Source organism: Jaculus jaculus, chromosome 5, assembly GCF_020740685.1.
Source record: "Jaculus jaculus isolate mJacJac1 chromosome 5, mJacJac1.mat.Y.cur, whole genome shotgun sequence".
Taxonomy (NCBI): Eukaryota; Metazoa; Chordata; class Mammalia; order Rodentia; family Dipodidae; genus Jaculus; species Jaculus jaculus.
The window spans coordinates 49323148-49342604 of record NC_059106.1 but is presented as its reverse complement, the minus strand read 5'-3'; the positions used below and the strand labels follow the sequence as shown (position 1 = coordinate 49342604).

The 19457-nt window shown below is 44.0% G+C and overlaps 1 protein-coding gene across 1 annotated transcript in view; it reads right to left on the bottom strand.

The window, feature by feature from the left end:
• The window catches only part of Ddi2 (DNA damage inducible 1 homolog 2), a 41214-nt gene that overhangs the window by 9167 nt on the left and 12590 nt on the right, over positions 1 to 19457 (bottom strand). Inside the window, exons 2-5 of the mRNA XM_004657623.2 lie at positions 15882 to 16011; positions 12343 to 12579; positions 7281 to 7407; positions 3757 to 3884 (exon numbers count right to left, since the gene is read on the bottom strand). Of these exons, the coding sequence (XP_004657680.1) occupies positions 3757 to 3884; positions 7281 to 7407; positions 12343 to 12579; positions 15882 to 16011 (622 nt within the window). The remainder of the gene's footprint in view (positions 1 to 3756; positions 3885 to 7280; positions 7408 to 12342; positions 12580 to 15881; positions 16012 to 19457) is intronic.

Sequence of the window (19457 nt, the reverse complement as noted above, 5' to 3'; positions counted from 1 at the left end):
TGGCCTCGAACTCATGACGATCCTTCTACCTCTGCCACCCAAGTGCTGGGATTAAAAGTTTGCGCCACGACGCCCAGATGTTTTTTTTGAAACATGGTGTCACTATGGCTCAAGGTGGTCTTGAATTTATAATCCTTCTGCCTCAGCCTTCTCGAATTACAGGAATGTACTTCAATTCCCAATTTCAAGGTACCCCCCCCCCCCAGGTAGAGTCTTACTCTAGTGCAGGTTGACCTGGAGTTGACTACGTAATGTCAGGGTGGCCTTAAACTCACAGGGATCTTCCTACCTCTGTCTCCCACATGCTGGGATTAAAGTGTGTGCCACCAAGCCCGGCCAAGGCTTTTTTTATATTTTAATTTAAGTTAATTTGAGAGAGAGAAAGAAAAAGAGCGAATGGGCATGCCAGGGCCTCCAGACACTGCAAATAAGCTCTAGACGTGTGTACCACCTTGTGCATCTAGTTTATGTGGGTCCTGGGGAATTGAACTTGGGTTCTTTGGCTTTGCAAGCAAATGCTTCAATCACTAAGCCATTTTTCAGGCCACTTTTATTTTTTAAAATTTTATGTCAAACTCTGAGACACTATAGCATACAAGTTAAAAGCCACAGCTGGTGGTAGGGGTACTAAGAAAAGGGCTCAGGAATTAAAGGTACTTGTTTGCAAAGCCTGCCCACCCAGGATTTATTTCCCCAGTACCCACATCAAGCCAGATGTTCTGGCCTTGTTCCTTGTAATCATAGCTGCCTCACATCTCCACTTCTCTGGCGTCCACGGATTGCTCCACGGATATGGATATGGAATTTAAAAACCAAGGCAATTGTTCTGACCTTTGGGATGAGGAATTCTACAGATCTGTCTCTGCCTCCAGCTCTTCTGAACAGTAACCTACTCCAAATCATTCAAGTCTTCCGTCTGTTCACCTGGCCTTGATGCTTTCCGTTCTTTCTGTTTCAAGCCACACCATTACAGCATCAGATTTTAGCTTATCATACCCTCACCGTGTGTCCCAACCTTACATTCTCACCACACCAGACTATATACTTTGGTTGGAGTAATGTGTCCTGCGATTGTCTCACTTCTTGCCCTCCTGCTCTCATTTTGTTTCACTTATATATAAATCCAGCTCAAAACTCTCCTTATACCCCAGAATATCTGCTCCCATTCAGCATACTTACCTAGCATATTCAAGGACTTGGGTTCAACCCCTAACACAAACACACAGACACACACACACACACACACACACACACACACACACACACACACAGAGAAAAGAGTCAGAAATGGTAAAGGAAGAGGAAATTCGGAGAGGCACTTCTATCTTTCCTTCCTCCCTCCTTCCACAAAAAGCTAGTTACTGACAGGAAGGACAACTTTTCAGCTCAGTTCTTGCTTTTGGGAACATGCTCCTGCATACTCCAGGCACAGTGAGAATGTGGTCTCTATACATATCGCATTCATCATCTCATGTTTTGTTTTGGTCTCAAGCACATCTAGGCTGAATGCAAAGTCCACCCCTTACAAACTCTATCCCCAAGAGAGGTTTGACTTCTCTAAGCGTCCTTATCTATAAAATGAACAGAAGACCACAGCTCAGAGGATGGCCTGAGGATGACACTCAATGCACTAAGATGACATATATTAAGAGCCTGGCACAGTGCTTAAGGATTACCTAGTGTGCTAGGGTCTCCCTCTCACTCAAGAGGCCTGAGGTGCCAGGCAATCTTACCACCAAGCTCTCAGCCCAAGGCACACTGCATGTAGCACTTCACAGGCATCCTTTTTGTTTTTTTGAGATAGAGTCCCACTCTAGCCCAGACCGACCTGGAACTTACTCTGTAGACCCAGGCTACCCTTGATTTCAGTGATCTCCCTTTCTCTACCTTGAGCCATCCTAAACTGCTGGGATTAAAGATGTGCACTACCACACATAGCTTGAAAGATATAGATATTCCCCCCACCCCCACAGGAAGGATCTTGCTCTAGGCCAGGCTGACCTGGAATTCAGGATATAGTCAGGCTAGCCTTGAACTCACAGCAACACTTCTACCTCGGCCACTGGAATGCTAGGATTAAAAGTATGCCACTGTGCCTGGTTCAATGGGAATTTTTTTTTTTTTTTTTGAGGCAGGGTCTCACTCTAACCAGGGCTGACCTGGAATTCACTATGTAGTCTTAGGCTGGCCTTGAACTCACAGCTATCCTACCTCTGCCTCCAGAGTGCTGGGATTAAAGGTGTGTGCCACCATGCCCGTTTTAGTTTTTTGAGGTAGGGTTTCACTCTAGTCCAGGCTGACCTGGAATTCACTATGTAGCCTCAGCTTTAATTTTTTAAAAAATATTTTATTTTTACTTATTTATTTGAGAGAAAGAGGGAAAGACACACACACACACACACACACACACACAGGATTTGGGCCTGCCAGGGCATCTGGCCACTGTAAACAAACTCCAGATGCATGTGCCACCTTGTGCATCTGGCTTATGTGGGTCCTGACAAATCGAACCTGGATCCTCTGGCTTTGTAGGCTAGTACCTTAACTAGTGAGCCATCTCTCCAACCCTCAATGGACATTTTTAAACAATATTTGAGAGAGAAAGAGAGAGAGAGAGAGAAAAAAAATAGGTGTGCTAGGGCCTCCAGACACTACAAACGAACTCTGGACACATGTGCCACCTTGTGTATCTGGCTTACATGGGTCCTGGGGAATAAAACTGGTGTCCTTTGGCTTTGCAGGCAAATACCTTAACCACCTTAACCACTAAGCCAACCCTTCAGCCCTCAATGAACATCTTTTAAGCTCTTCGCAGACATATTCCCAGGACTGTTGGCATCTCAAGACACTCCAGAAACTCACCCACCTCATAGGCTCAAAGAAGATGCCCAGAATTAGGATGAGCATGACAAGTCAGCCACTTGCCCACAAGGCACTTAACGTACTCTCTCACTACAAAGCAGAATTATTACTTAGAGAAAAGGTGCCTGTGGATACATGGATTATTAAACTTCAGGTGCCTGTCTCCTGTCTGACTCAAGAACCATGACTTGTATGGCCGCACACATCACACACTTCAGGTAGTGCTGCACAAAGACAGCTGGAAATACTTAGACTTTGTAATGGTTAACCTTGGAACTGCCACTCCACTGGATATAGAAGATCCCGGAGCTAGATTATGCACACTTAGATGTTTATCTATGAGTAGACAGGATTAACTGGGGCTATCTACCCTGAATGTGATGACACCACCCTCAGGCTGAGTATAAAGGGAAAAAGGAGAAAGCCAGCCAAGCATCTATATTCTCCTTCTCTGCTCCCGTGGTAGGTCATAAAGTGAACACCTCTCTTTCCCCAAGCACTCCGCCACGAAGCAGCCATACTCTGACTCTTCTCAGATGTGAGCCACAATAAACCCTCATTCCCTACGTTGTCTGTCAGGTACTTTGTCACAGTGATGAGAAACTAACACGGGCCTATATTCTTCACAGCTTCTTATAAGCCCTATCACTTCCAATCTCTTACTAAAGTACCAGAGAAGTTCAGAATGAAAAACAGGAGGTGGTAGGAAGAGAAAAGAGGCACTGTAAAGAACAAAAATAGTAACGAAATGATCTCAGAAACTCATTACCAACAAAAGGCCTGGGAGGTGAAGCCACCACTTCCAGGTTTCTATGGACACTGCAGTCTCCCCTTCTCTTATGTCAGATCCGGATGTTAGAGGGGGCACTGAGACACATGGGAGGGAGTCATCACCTGAGTCAACAAAGGCTTTCACAGGATGTCCATTCACTTTGCAGTTAATATAAAGCATCACTACTTGGCCAAAGCTTTCTGGAGCCTCTTCCATAGCTATGGTCATATTTTCCTCAATGTTCTGTTGCCTGAAACAAAGCAAAACCAAGTACACTAAAAACTCTATTTCCTGGAAGAGAAATGTTTCAAAGTCACAACATCACAAACATGTTTGTAAGTATCTTTTGCCCTAACTAGAGCAGCTGTCATGAAATGGAAACTGGTTCTTTGTGCTGCTGTGGGAGGTGGTACAGAGCTGGTAGAAAAGCTTTGATGGGCATAAAAATGATCCTTATGTAAAACAATTATACTCCTTTGTAAACTCAAAAGTAGAAAATCTTGTGGAGAATACATCTTACAGACTATTAGAATCTCATGAATATTCTTCTTTTAGACAGGGGCTCACCATGAAGCCTAGAGTGGCATTGAACACATGATCCTCCAACCTCAGCCTCCCAAGCACTGGGATTACACGCATTTGCCATCACACTACAAGAATGTTCACCTTATTATTTATTACTTGTGGGCATGTTGTAGTGTTTTATGTGTGTGCAAATGTTACGCACCATGCAAGAAGAGGATGTTGGGTGTCCTCTGTCACTCCTCTGCCTTATTTCTCTGATACAATCTCTTTCTGAACCTGGAGCTCACTGTTGTTCAGTGAGACTGGCTGACTAGCAAGCCCCATGATCCTCTGGTCTCTGCCCACCTCAATGCTGGGGCTTCTGGCATGCATGGTCATGCACAGCTTTTCATGTGGGTGCTGGGGATCAAAGTTGGATTTTCATGATTGCACAGAAAGTGTTTTACCTGCTAAGCTATCGAGATCCTCAGCCCAAGAATACTACTGTTACTTAGGACTTTTTGCTTATTTGAATACCATTCCTGGATCAGGTATATCAAAAGTCTGCCAACAACTAGGGGTGGTGGCTCATGCCTGCAGTTCCAGTACTCAGGAGACTGAGGTAGGAGGATTTCTGTGAGTTGAAATACAGCCTGGGCTACAGAGTGAGCTCTAGGTTAACTGCAAACAGAATATACAGGTATTTCACTGTGCTGGCTGTAGCTCCAGGATTGGTTTTCTAATGTGTAAAATGAAGGAATTCCCCAACACAAGGTGGATGAGAGGTCTAGGTATCACGAGCAGAGCATCGAAAAAAGAAAGTGCTGGGTGTGGTGGCACACACCTTTAATCCCAGCACAGAGGTAAGCAGCAGAGGTAAGAGGACTACTGTGAATTCAAGGCTACCCTGAGACTACATAATGAATTCCAGGTCAGCCTAGGCTAGGGAGTAAGACCCTACCTTGAACCCCCTCACCCCCAAATAATAATTAAAAAAAAATAAAAGGCAAGCACCAGGCATGTTGGTGCACATCTTTAATCCCAGCACTTAGGAGGCAGAGGTAGGAGGATCATTAGTTTGAGACCAGCCTGGGACTACAAAGTAAATGCCAGGTTAGCCTGGGCTAGAGTAAGACCCTACCTTAGCGGGGGGGTGGGGGGGGTGAAGGGGGGAGAGGGGGAGAATGAAATCATCAATCACTTGAAGCTGCACACAGGCGTCATAGCTTACTAGGTCCATCAAATTATTTCTTTAGAAGTCTGACATACATAATAAGCACAGACATTTGCTATAAATACACAAATGTCATCCTATTGCATATTATTAAATTTAGAAATAACCTAAGATTAATTATGAACTTCTGATCTTGTACTGCCCAGCCCAAACAAGCTTCAGGAGAACAAAATCTTGCCAAATATGGTGTCATGTCTGTAATCCTAGCACTTGGGAGGTTAAGGCAACAAAACTTCCTTAATTATGAAGCCACCCTGGTCTATAATACTGAGTTCCAGACCAGCCCATGCTACTGAAGATGATGCTATGTGGGTCAATACAGATATGCTTCAGGATGCACTGTCAGGTACACTGGCACAGGCTCATGGGATCAGTACTTGGGAAGCAGAAGCAGAAGCAGGAGGATCACTGTGAGTTCAATTCTATAAAGCAAGTTCTAGGTCAGCCTGGGCTACATATTAAGATCAAAGCCAGCAGACAGCCATAAAGCCCTGTCTCAAAAAAGAAAGAAAGGAAAAAAAAAAAAAAGATTAGTGACTGCAATATGAGTAAGTTCTTAAGGTTTACCCAGGATGGCTTGCCCACCCTCAGGCTTCCTGTGATGACTGCAACTATTCCTGAAGCACCTACAGTATTCCTCACAGCTCCACTGTGAGCTACCAGGAAGAACAAAAGAGCTCCCTATGTCTCTGGGTAGATTCGAGTAGTTATGATGTTTTTTAAAGATATTCAAATTATCTGATACAATCTAGGCCTGTTGACACTGGCTTATAGTTCCAGTTACTAGGGAGGTTGAGGTAGGAGGAGCTCAAGTTCAAGTCCATCCTGAACAATTTAGCAAGATCCTGTCATAAAGACTGAGCTGGGCATGGTGGCACATGCCTTTAATCCCAGCACTTGGGAGGCTGAGGCAGGAGGATCACTGTGAGTTCAAGGCCAGCCTGGCCTACAGTGAGACCCTACCCCCCTCCAAAAAAAAAAAAAACCACAAAAAAAGGTTTCAGAAGCAGGTATGGTGGTGCACACCATTCAACCCAGTTCCAAGGCTGAGGTAGAAGGATCACAGTGAGTCTGAGGCTAGCTTGGGGCTATATAGTTACAGGTTAGCCTGGGCTAAAGTGAGACCCTCCCTCCTGGGTAAGTGGGTGGGGAAATAACAACAAAAAACAACTATCAGTGCCATAAAACAATGAAATTATCTAAATAAGGTTTAAGAGTATCAGTAGTCATGTTCATTTCAGTTGTATGTTCAGTTCATAATTAGCAACACAGAGACTTGGGTAGGGATGGAAACTAGCTGTCCTTTAATTCACACAGCATCTTGTTAGGACCAGCAGTAGCACTGTGCCCGCTTAGGCTCTACTCCTAAAGTTCTGACTCATTAGATTCCGGATGTGCCAAGCATCTGCGTGTGGAAAGCTTATCACACGCTTTTATGCAGCCCCAGATGAGAAAAACTGCAATACAGAAACTGGAGTAGGACTGTGTCAGGCAGTCAGCAAGGACAGCAAGGAAGAAAAAGAGGAAAAACTCAGGGCTCGCAACTCCAGTTGTTGCGGAACTGTCTCTAATCTAATCACAGGACTCACACATGTCTGAAAAAAGAGGGAAATCAACTGATGAAAGCCAGCCTAGTGATCTCACCAGATGGGGCTTCTGCTCTGTCCTGGGGTCACCTACCTGGTTATATGTTCTGTTGGCAAGTTTTCATAAAAGTTTACAATAGTAAGTCATTAAGTGAGGTACCTGTACTTGTGCAATGTCAAAATGTGAGGAAAATGAAGGTGAAAATTATTGCCTAATAGACCGAGGTCATATCAACTTTGAAGCAGGGAAGGGACCTCTATGTGGCTGTGTAAGTACTGTGGATGAGGGGAGGCTTGCTGGTTAGGTGAACAGATCATTTACCTTATATCTTCTTCTATCTTTGCCTGAGCTTCAAGATCAAAGGGGTCAGCAGAATAGAGACGAATTCTCTCTTGTTCTCTCCGGGCCCGGTCCTGCTGCTGCTCCACCAGGACCCTAGAAAATTTCTCTACAAAAATAAGGGAGGGACAGCTTCAGCTCCACTCTATATTCTTTTTTCTTAAAAATGCTATAATTTTTAAAATGCTATACATTGTATCAAATGTCGCCCAGCATACTGTTCATCTGTAGAAATCCTGCAAGCCAATGGGCGTGGTGGCGCACACCTTTAATCCCAACACTCGGGAGGCAGAAGTAGGAGGATTGCTGTGAGTTCAAGGCCACCCTGAGACTATATAGTGAATTCCAAGTCAGCCTGGGCTAGAGAGAGACCCTACCTCAAAAAACAAAGCAACCACAACAAAAGTGATCCTGCAAGCCTTAGCTTAAGTCAGAAGTAAGCTGAAAACATACACCCTGCTGCCACTTTGCCTTAGCCTTCTCAAGTGCTGAGATTATAAGAACGCACTAGGTATGCACCACCACACCTGGTTTTGTACTTTCATTTTTCCCCTAAAGTAGGGCCTCACTCTAGCCCAGGCTGACCTGGAACTCACAGCAATCCTACCTCGGCTTCCTGAGTACTGGAATGTGTGCCACTATGCCCAGCTGTGTTTTCATTGTTTTTTTGAAAATTATTTTATTTATTTATTTGAGATAGAGGAAAGAGGGAGGGAGGGAAGGAGAGAGAGACACAGACAGACAGAATGGGCATGCCAGGGTCTCTAGCTGCTGCAAACAAACTCCAGATGCATGTGCCACCTTGTCCATCTGGGTTACATGGATCCCGAAGCACTGAATGTGGGTCCTTTGGCTTTGTAGTCAAGCGCCTTAACTGCTAAGCCATCTCTCCAGCCCTATTTTCATTCTTTTTTGAAAAATTTAAACATTCTTGTTTGTTTGTTTATTTATTTATTTATTAGAGGGGGGGGGGAATGAATAGGTGTGCCAGGCCTTCAGCCACTACATAAAAACTCCAGATGCATGCACCACCTTGTGCATCTGGCTTACATTTGTCCTGGGAGATAAAACCTGGGTTCTAGCCGGGCATGGTGGCGCACACCTTTAATCCCAGCACTCAGGAGGCAGAGGTAGGAAGATTGCTGTGAGTTTGAGGCCACCCTGAGACTCCATAGTGAATTCCAGATCATCCCGGACTACAGTGAAACCCTACCTCCAAAAAACAAAAACAAAAAAACAAACAAAAAAAAAACCCCTGGGTCCTTTGGCTTTGTAGGCAACTGTTGTAACTGCTAAGTCATCTCTCCAATTCACCTATTTTCATTCTTTATCAGTCATTTTCCACATCAAACAAATTCTCAAAATTTAACTGTGCAAGATGTAGAAAGGATGCCTAAAAATTATCTACTTTTATATATTCTGAGGGATGCCGGGTATGGTGGCGCACACCTTTAATCCTAGCACTCGGGAGGCAGAGGTAGGAGGATTGCCATGAGTTCGAGGCCACCCTGAGACTCCATAGTGAATTCCAGGTCAGCCTGGGCTAGAGTGAGACCCTACTTCAAAAAATCAAAAAAATAAAAAAAACCCTAATCATATATTCTGAGGTATAACTATTTCTTCAGTAGGAAATAATAAGTATATGGCAAAATATTTTATTCTTTATTTTTGGTCCTGAGTGCTGACCATTATAGGTTTATTTTGTCTGGACTTTATTTAGAATCATAGATTACATGCTCTCTTGTACTCAGTTTAAGTGTTAGATCATGTTGGGTATGTCAGTAGTTCACAAACCATTGCCTTGGTCTGCTTAATTTCTTATGCCAGCATATCTAATTATCACTGACTATAGTTGACATATTTGAATGTACCCCCGAGATAACAATAGTAAAGTAGATTTTTCTTGTAACATACATTCTGTTCTAGCAAGCTAATTTTCCTACCAAATCATGCTACAACATAGACTTTAGTGTTTGCCCTTATTTTATCTGGTTTAAGGCCATAAGTGTTATAAGGAAATGAGACTAGATGAGAAAGAGAGATACTTATCCCTGGCTAATGAGATAATGGGGATGTGGGGAAAGGAGGAGTGGCACATTTATCTGCCACACAGGCATACTGAAAAGCTGTTATTGGGCTGGGGAAACGGGTTAGTGGTTAAGACATCTGCCTGCTAAGCCTAAGGGTCCTGGTATGATTCTCCAGGACCCATGTAAGTGATCATTTGTAGTGGCTAGAGGACCTGGCGTGCCCATTCTTTCTAACTACCTCTTCTTCTTTCTCTCAAATAAATAAATATTTTTTTTTTAAAAAAAAAGAAAAGAAAAGCTGTTACCTGGGTAGAAACAACATAATGGGAAACTTCTTATAAGAATAAAAGATTGGGGGCTGGAGAGATGGCTTAGCGGTTAAGTGCTTGCCTGTGAAGCCTAAGGACCCCGGTTCGAGGCTCGGTTCCCTAGGTCCCACGTTAGCCAGATGCACAAGGGGACGCACGCGTCTGGAGTTCGTTTGCAGAGGCTGGAAGCCCTGGCGCGCCCGTTCTCTCTCTCTCCCTCTATCTGTCTTTCTCAAATCAATAAATAAAAAAAAAAAATTTTTTAAAAATAAAAAAAAAAAAGAATAAAAGATTGGGAGGGGGTAGAAGGATCACTTGTGAGTTCAAGGTCAACCTGAGACTATATAATAAATTCCAAGTCAGTCTGGGCTAGATTGACATCCTACCCTCAAAAAGACAAAACACACACACACAAACCCCAAAACCCATGATTGCCTATGAAAGAGAAAATTGACAAGTAGAATACAACAGAACTTTCTGGGGGGACAGAAACACTGTATCTTGATTGGAGTTAGAGTTTGCCAAAATTCAATGAATTGCTCACTTTACATCTGTGTATATCTTTTTTTTCCTTGTATGCATGTGTGTAGAGTATGTCCGGTGTGTGATGTGTGTGGCAGGCAGATACAGGAGCCCTCTGCTAGAGCTCATCTGTGTATTTTCTTGAAATAGGAGTCTCTCCCTTAACCCAGGGATGCCACTCTAGTCAGCATGCCCCAGAGATTCTCTGGTCTTTGCCCACAGCAGAACTGTGGCTAAAGACCCAGTCTCCCCCCTCCCCCCAAGGTAGGGTCTCACTCTAGCCCAGGCTGACCTGGAATTCAGTATGTAGTTAGTCTCAGCGGCCTTGAACTCACAGTGATCCTCCTACCTCTGCCTCCCGAGTGCTGGGATTAAAGGTGTGTGCTACCACACCCTCCAGACCTAACATTTTATGGTGGTGCTACTGAACTCAAGTTCGGGCAAAAAAAAGTGTCCTTACCCAATATTTGCATGAATGCCAAGGAATCAAACTTGGGGAAAGTTTTAGTCCCTCATGTTTAAGCAGCAAGCATTTCTTAACTGCTGAGCCATTTTTTCCAGTTCCATACCTGTCTATTCCACTGTAGGTAAATATTACACACCTGCAATCCCATTACTTGGACCTGGTTAAGGTAGGAGGATCACAAATTCAAGGCCACCTGGGGCCACAGAGTGAGACCCATTCTTAAAAAAAAAACACACAAACAAAATCTTAACCAGACATGGTGGTAGGGTGCAGCTACCACCCAAGCACCCAGGAAGCTGAGGCAGGAGGATGCAAGTGTGAGGTCAGCCTGGGATGCTTACTAAGACCAAGACCCTGTCCAATAAAAAAAAAAAAAAGCTGAGAAGAGTCGGGCATGGTGGCACATGGCTTTAATCCCAGCACTTGGGAGGCAGAGGTAGGAGGATAGCTGTGAGTTCAAGGCCAGCCTGAGACTACATAGTGAATTCCAGGTCAGCCTGGGCTAGACACAGACCCTACCTGGAAAAACCGACTAGGGAGAAGACAGCTGAGAAGCTGGGCGTGGTGGCACTTGGGAGCAGCATTTGGGAGGCAGAGGTAGGAGGATCACTGTTAGTTCAAGACCAGCCTGGTACTACAGAGTGATGGCCAGGGCAGCCTGGACTACAGTGAGACCCGAACCAAACAAAAAATGGCAGTTAAGGATTTCTGTCTGTTATGGTTTAAAATTTAATCAGTATAGCTTTATAAACCCAAGAATAAAAGAGGAGGGTGTGTGTATGTGTGAGAGAGAGAGGATTTCTTATTTCCTGGGCTGGCCTTGGCCTCTTGATCCTCCTGCCTCCAACCTTCCAACTTCTGGGATTACAGGCCTATGCCACCATGCCCAGCTAGGGGAAAATTAGATAAGACTGAAGTGCTGGGTGTGATGTCATACACCCGTAATTCCAGCACTCAGAGTTAGGACTGTGAGTCCAGAGTAGCTGGAGCTACGGTCAGATGCTGCCTAAAACAAGAAAGAAAATAAGATATGCTCTACTTAATCAAAGGTGGACATAAACATAGCTCTAAACTGCCAACACCCTTGCTACCACCTACTCGGGGTGGCACAGAAGATAGGGTTTCCACCTTGCCTTCCACACTGCCAGCACAGGAGGACTGTCTTGGAGCTAAGCTTTTCTGCTGGGCTCAGGTGGCTTGCTGGTGATCTTCAACAGAAAGCAAGTGAATAGACAAAAATAGCTGTTATCTGACTTAATGTGCTAAAAAAAAAAGGGGGGGGGGAGCTGGAGAAATGGCTTAGTGGTTAAAGCGCTTGCCTGCAAAGCCAAAGGACCACCTTGGTTCAATTCCCCAGGACCCATGTAAGCCAGATGTACAAGGTGACACATGCATCTGGAGTCATTTGCGGTGGCTGGAGGCCCTGGCACACCTATTCTCTCATTTTCTTTCTATGTCTACCTGCCTCTCTCTAATAAATAAATAAATAAATAAATAAATAAATAAATAAAATTTTAAAAAATGGGGAGGGGGAAAGAATCTAGATGGACTTCAGTTCTAGAAATTCATCACTATTAGTAACAAACATAGCCTTTGACAGTATCACTAATTTTCCTCTCATAAGTAGTTCATGGGTTCAACAAATCACTTCAGAGCTGGTACCAGTTGCTTCAGTGTTTTCACCAAGGTCAGCTTGACACATAAGTGTGTGCACTTACCGAGATCTCCACTGAGCAGAGCTTCAGCCAGGGGTGGGTTACGCTCCTTCAGCAAGGACAGCTCGTGTGGGTTGGCCAGCAGCATGTCTCGAAGCAGGGCCGGGTTGTCCAAGCCCTGAGGAGATGATGCCATTTCTCCAGGAGATGAGCGAGGCTGCTGTGCTCCTGGAGGCTGGCGCTGCCGGGGGTTTGACGTGCCAGGCACAGCTATGCTACTGAAGTCTATCCGGGGCAAGTCTGTTGGGGAAATTGATCACGTTTACTCAAATGACTCCACAGAAACAAGTCCTGAGGGAACAGAACACTTGCTCACACGTGGTATATGAGAGCTGCAAAGTGGCAACTGCAGACACTCTGACGCCCTTTCTCTTGTTCTTCCTCAGATACTGAATAGAAAGACTGTTTGAGAGTGAACTGATGGGAAAGAACAGAATGAGGTGATAGCCAATGGTAAAGACCCCAAATTTGGGGACAATAAAATGTTACAGAATAAATATCAAATTATTATTTATCTATGTTCTTGCTGGGCGCAGTGGTGCACGCTTTTAATCTCAGTGCTCAGGAGCAGAAATAGAAGAATCACTGTGAGTTCGAGGCCACCCTGAGACTATAGTGAATTCCAGGTCAGCCCTGGCTAGAGTGAGACCCTGCCTCCAAAAACCAAGAAAATGATTGTGTAATTGTAGATATGGTTCTTGAAGTAATACATGAAACTGGCTTGGCACACCCCACAAGGCTTGGATTCTGGGTAAAGAACAGTGCACAGATCAAGCGAGCAGCATGAATGCTGCACATCCATTTGTAGAGCATGCTAGATGCCTGGTCTGGGGAGGCTCTTACAGCAGCTCTCTGAATTTACAGTTCCACCCCTGTATCGCTGACAGCGTTTCTCACTGTGCTGGAGCTGTGGTGCAGTTATTTACAGGCAAAAACCACAAAGAATGAGGACTTTCATAGGCTGTCCCAAGTCCACAGAGGGCCATCATGGTGAAGAGGCTCAGCTCCCAGGCTCTGTGCTATAGGGTGAGCTAACGTTCTTCAACTGAAAAGATAGTACTGAAATGTCCATGCTAACTTACAACAAAGGCCCACACAATGCACGACTCCACTTACATAAGACGTCCAGAATACATCAATGCAAAAACAGAAAGTAGACACGCAGAGGTTCCGGGGCACAGTGAATGACTGCTAGTGAGCACACACAACGAAAATGAACTACAGGGTGATGGCCGCACAACTCTGCAAATAAACAAGACCACTGAATCTTAACCTTTAATTGGTCATGTGAATGGTATGTGAATTTTATCTCAACAAATCTGTTAAGAAAGATGCTGGAGATGATGGCTCATGCCTGTAATCCCAGCAAGGAGTGGGGGCAGGGGTAGAAGAGCGGAGGATGAGAGAAATAAAAAACCAGAGCCAGAATGCTAGGATTCCAGAGTACAGGCCTGTGAATAAATCCACGTTTTTGTTCAATACCCAAAATATAAAATGATTCATCTTATCAGGGACTATCATGCTCCTTGGCATGGGCACCTTCAGATGCCAGCTAACAGCTAATATGTGTGTTAGGAGGAGAAGGAGAGGGAGACCACTCAACCAGTAAGACGACAAGGAAATGGTGAGATCACTGTGAAGCTGCTTATCTATACCAGATACTAATATATATATGGGTAGAAAAAAATAATATCTGGGTGGGCCTGCATTGCAGGAGGAGAAATTTTATCACTACCCATACATACATTATCTCAACAGTCCATTCACTTCAGAATAGTTTTGAAAAACTTGCTTAACTTTATATACTAGATCTCCTCCCACATCCCTTCCAACAACCTACTGGCTGTATTGTGTTTTCCCTACAGAACAGCACAGAAAAATAAAATTAAGCAGCAACTCTAGTACTACCAACCTTACCAAATAAATCCAAGAAGATTTGGTTTTTACTGATGGGGAACTTGACCCCTATTGTTTCTAAAACTTAGCCATAGCCCGAGGGACTAACTGTCCTAGACGGGATGGAGTCAGTGCTGATGGTCCTGCAGAGCTCCCAGTTGAGACTGAATGGAAGATACACTCAAGCTGGAACATAAACTCCTATCAAAAACTACCATTTTTTTGTTTGTTTGTTTGTTTTTAAGACAGGGTCTCATGTAGTCCAGGCTGGCCTCAAAGTTGCTATGTACTCAAGGATGACCTTGAACTTCCTCCAATCCTCATGCCTGCAGCTTTGAGTGCTGGGATTATAGACTATTAGGCCCATATTATGTGGGTTGGGGATTAAGCCCATGAATTCCTTCAGGCTAGACACTCTTGACAACTGAGCTAGGTCAAGAGACTCAATACCATTAACTTTTAACCAAGGTAACCTAGAGGTTAAACACTGTTTGGAGAACTTTACTGGAATATGACAGGAACAAAAACCTAACACACTTCATCAAGTAATACCATATCAAGACATAACAACTTTCTGGTAATCAAAACCCCCTTTAATTTTCTAAAGAAAGCTATGGGTTCTCTCACCATCAAATGCACAGATGTGCCTACTCCCACACAATTCTGCATTATTTCAGAGACACAAAAACCTCCTCAATCTAAATGCAGAATCCTGACTGTGAACACTGATTATGGTACTTGGGAGGATCAGGTTAGAGACCAGCTTGGGCTACATAAATTCCAGGGCTATGAGACCTTGTCTTTAAAATAAAAAAGGAACCAGGAGTGGTGGTACACACCTTTAATTCTAGCACTCAGGAGGCAGAGGTAGGAGGATCACTGTGAGTTTGAGGCCACCCTGAGACTATAGAGTGAATTACAGGTCAGCCTGGGCTATAGAGCAAGACCCTACCTTGAAAAACCAAAAATAAATAAATAAAAAATAAAATAGGAGGAGAGCTGGAGATATGGCTTAGTGGTTGAGGTGCCTGCCTGCAGAGCCAAAGAATCCAGGCTCAGTTCCCCAAGACCCACATAAGCTAGATGCACAAGGTGGCACATGTGTCTGAAGTTCATTTGCAGCAGCTGGAGACCCTTGTGCACCCATGTCTGCCTGCCTCTCTCTCAAGTAAACAAAAGGAATGGAGCATACAAGATAGAAAACACTACTATGAGGGTAGAACCAGAACTTGGTGATCTTGGTGCCCATAGTTGGTCAAGTTTGGGATAATGGAAAAAGTACCAAATTTTATCTTATTTTATTATTATTTTTTTTTTTTTTTGAGGCAGGGTCTCATCTCATTCTAGCCCAGGCTGACCTTGAATTCACAACAGAGATTTTCTGAGGGCTTTCTATATATGATAGGCCAAAGGTTTCACGAGCATTATTTTGAGGTTAGCTCCAGAAGCTGGGGTTAATTATAACATGTATCTTACAAAAGAGGAAGCCAATTTAGATATCAAATGACTTGCCCAAGCTTACATAGCAGGCAGTCAGATCTATATCTCTGGTAGACTGAATCCCAACAAATCTAAAACTCAGAACCACTCTGCCCTGCTACCACTGATGCTTCTGTTAAGAGGGAGGAGAGCATGAGAAGTCTTACTTGAGAATGGCACTGGTGGGCGAGGGTCTGCATTCTCCTTCTGTCGTAAAATCACAACATCCCCATCTTTCAAGCCATAGGAAGCAAGAGATCTGTGGTTGTCTGTGAGCGGTCTTTCAGCATACACAATCTATGAGACAAGACCCAGTAGTGTTAAGCACAAGGAAGGAACAGGGCACAAAGTGGGGCCAGTTTTCCTCTGAATCATGTAACATCACTCCCGGTTCAAAACCCTCCCATTTATCATGCATGGTGGTTCATATTTTTAATTCTAGTACTCAGGCAAGGTTAACTGGACGTTGAAACTGAAAATATAGCATTTAAGCTAGAAAAAATAAAGAGATTGTCATTTTGCTCCCAAAATTTGTGCTTACTAACCTTCCAAAATCAAATCTTTCTACCTGGGTATGGTGGCGCACACCTTTAATCCCAGCACTCAGGAGGCAGAGGTAAGGAGGATCATCATGAGTTCAAGGACAACCTGAAACTTCATAGAGAATCCCAGGTCAGCCTGAGCTAGAGTAAGACCCTAACTTGAAAAACAAAAACAAAAGCAACAAAAAACCCACAAAAGACCTGTAAATTCTGCAAATCATTTTTTTGCTCATTCTCAGAAGGATTTGATTTGATTTATTTTATTTTTTGGCTTTTCAAGGTAGGGTCTCACTCTAGCCAGGCTGACCTGGAATTCACTATGTAGTCTCAGGGTGGCCTCGAACTCACAGCTGTCTTCCTAAGTGCTGGGATTAAAGACATGTGCCACTATAACAGGCTTGCAGGTTTTATACATGACTAGAAAAAATATTTATTACATAAATTCTCACCTTCAAACTGTCATCTTGTTCATACACTCATCCAGGAACAGATCTCATGGTAAAAGGAGGTAAGAATCAACAGCTTTTTGTCAATTTTAAAAAAAGATTTATTTTCATTTATTTATTAGAGACAGAGAAGGTGAGAGAGATAAGAGTGAGTGAGAATAGGCAAATCAGGGCCTATAGCCACTGCAAACAAACTCCAGATGAATGCACCACCATGTGCATCTGGCTTATGTGGGACCTGGAAAATTGAACCTGGGTCCTTAGGCTTTGCAGGCATGCACCTTAACCACTAAGCCATCTCTCCAGCCCCCACATATATATTTTTTATATATACACCCGGCAGTCATACTAGAATCTGTGGGAATGTATGGAAAAAAATACCATAACCAGAAGTAACAAGTGTTACAGGCTAAGGAATACTTGGTAGCACCAACACTGTGAAGCCACTGTCATGAGTATAATGAGGTCACTGGTAGTCTATGGTCCTCTCTAAGTTCTCATGTTTAGAAACTGAACTGTTAGTATTAAAGACTGGGTATGGTGGTGTATGCCTTTAATCCCCAGCACTTGGGAGGCAGAGGTAGGAATACTGCCATGAGTTCAAGGCTACCCTGAGACTATATAGTGAATTTAGGTCAGCCTGAACTACAACGAGACCCTAACTGGGGGGGTGGGGGGGAAGACCCATGATCAGTCTTGGGGTACAGATATTCTGGCTAAGTCTTACAAGAAGACATCACTGCACACAAGTAGTCCAGCTGAGAAGAATGGGAACAAGCCTGGGGGGGGGGTGTGAAGCTGTGGCTCAGTGGTAGGGTACTTGCACAAGGCTCCGGGTTCCACCCCAATACTGTGTGAAAAAAGAGGACTCTACCACAAGATCACTGAATTCTGCTTAGACGAGGCTTACTGCATGGATAGCCAAAATTAAGACAATAGTCAGAGGCTGGAGAGATGAATCAGTGGTTAAGGTGCTGCCTGCAAAGCCTCAACCCAAGTTTGATTCTCCAGTACCTACATAAAGACAGATGAACAGTGGTGCCTACATCAGGAGTTTGTTTGCAGTGGCTGGAGGTCCTGGCACACCTATCCATATTCTTTCTCTGCTTGAAAATAAATATTTTAAAAGATAATAGCTGGGCTAGAGGGATGCCTTAGTGGTTAAGGCATTTGCCTGCAAGGCCAAAGGACCCAGGTTCGATTCCCCAGGATCCACATTAGCCAGATGCACAAGGGGGCGCACACGACTGGCTTGTTTGCAGTAGCTGGAGGCCCTGCCACGCCCATTCTCTCTTTCTCTCCCTGTAAAATAAATAAATAAAAATAAAATATTAAAAATAATAATAGCCAAGCCAGGCATGGTGGCACACACCTTTAACCCCAACACTCAGGAGGCAGATTTAGGAGGATTGCTGTGTGATCAAGGCCACCCTGAGACTACATAGTAAATTCCAGGTCAGCCTGAGCTAGACTGAGACCCTACCTCAAAAAAACAAAAGGTTGGAGATATGGCTTAGCGGTTAAGGCATTTGCCTGCAAATCCAAAGAATCCCGGTTCAACTCTCCAGAACCCAGAAAGCCAGATGCACAAGGGGGCACATGCATCTGGAGTTTGTTTGCAGTGGCTGGAGGCCCTGGTATGCCCATTCTCTATCTCCCTTTCTCTCTCTCAAATAAATAAATAAATAAATTATATTTAAAAAAATACCTGAGCCAGGAGACCTGGCACTTGCTTTAAAATAATAATAATAATGATAAAAAACAGCCAGCCAGGTATGGTAGTGCACCCCTTTAATCCCAGTACTTGGGAAGCAGAGGTGAGTTTGAGACCTGCCAGGTGCTACAGTTCCAGGTCAGCCTGGACTAGAGTGAGACCCTAACCTGGGGGGGGGGGGTTATATATATATATATGGCAGCCAGTGACTACTGAATGACACACTACTAGGCCATTAGGTCAGGTTCTCACTCTCCCACCGAATCCTCACATCCTCTTATTTAAGTCTCAGGATCATTTTAGGAAGCAGGCATTTACTTATACAATCTTATGGACCAGGAAAGAGAGATCAAGGCTATAAACAGCTACTGACAGAACTGAGACTGGAACTACAACTGCTTGATATTAAAAACCATACATTTCTTGAAGCCAGGTGTGGTGGCATATGCCTTTAATCCCAGTATTCAGGAGGCAGAGGTAGGAGAATGGCTGTGAGTTTGAGACCACCCTGAAAGTACTTAGTGAATTCCAGGTCAGCCTTTGAAAAACAAAACAAAACAACATAAACACCATACACTTCTCTAGTATCATATACAATTTATCCAAACTCCAAAGTAGCCTTATTAACTGATTATCTGGGTGAACTTTAACAGAGGCTACTAAGCTATCCATTACCAAGGACCTATACCCACCAGGAGGATCAAATATCCTTAGACTAAGAATGTACCTTAGTTGGTAGAGTGCTAGCAAGGACCTTGGTCCAATCCTAGGTACAAAAGAAAACTAATCTCACCCAAAACATGAAGTTAACACCAGGGCTGGGGGTATGTGTGCATGTGGCTTAGTAGTACAACACTGGCTTAGCACGCACACCCAGTACCACCCACAAAGAGAGAAAGAAAAAATGACCCCTGACCACTGATGGCTCTCTGGGTCCAAACATTACTCCATCACTCCCCTACCTGCCACACGTCCAGCGTTTGGTAAAGGATAGAGAACATCATCTAACGATCAAACTGTTTTCCAGATGGTCAAGGACAC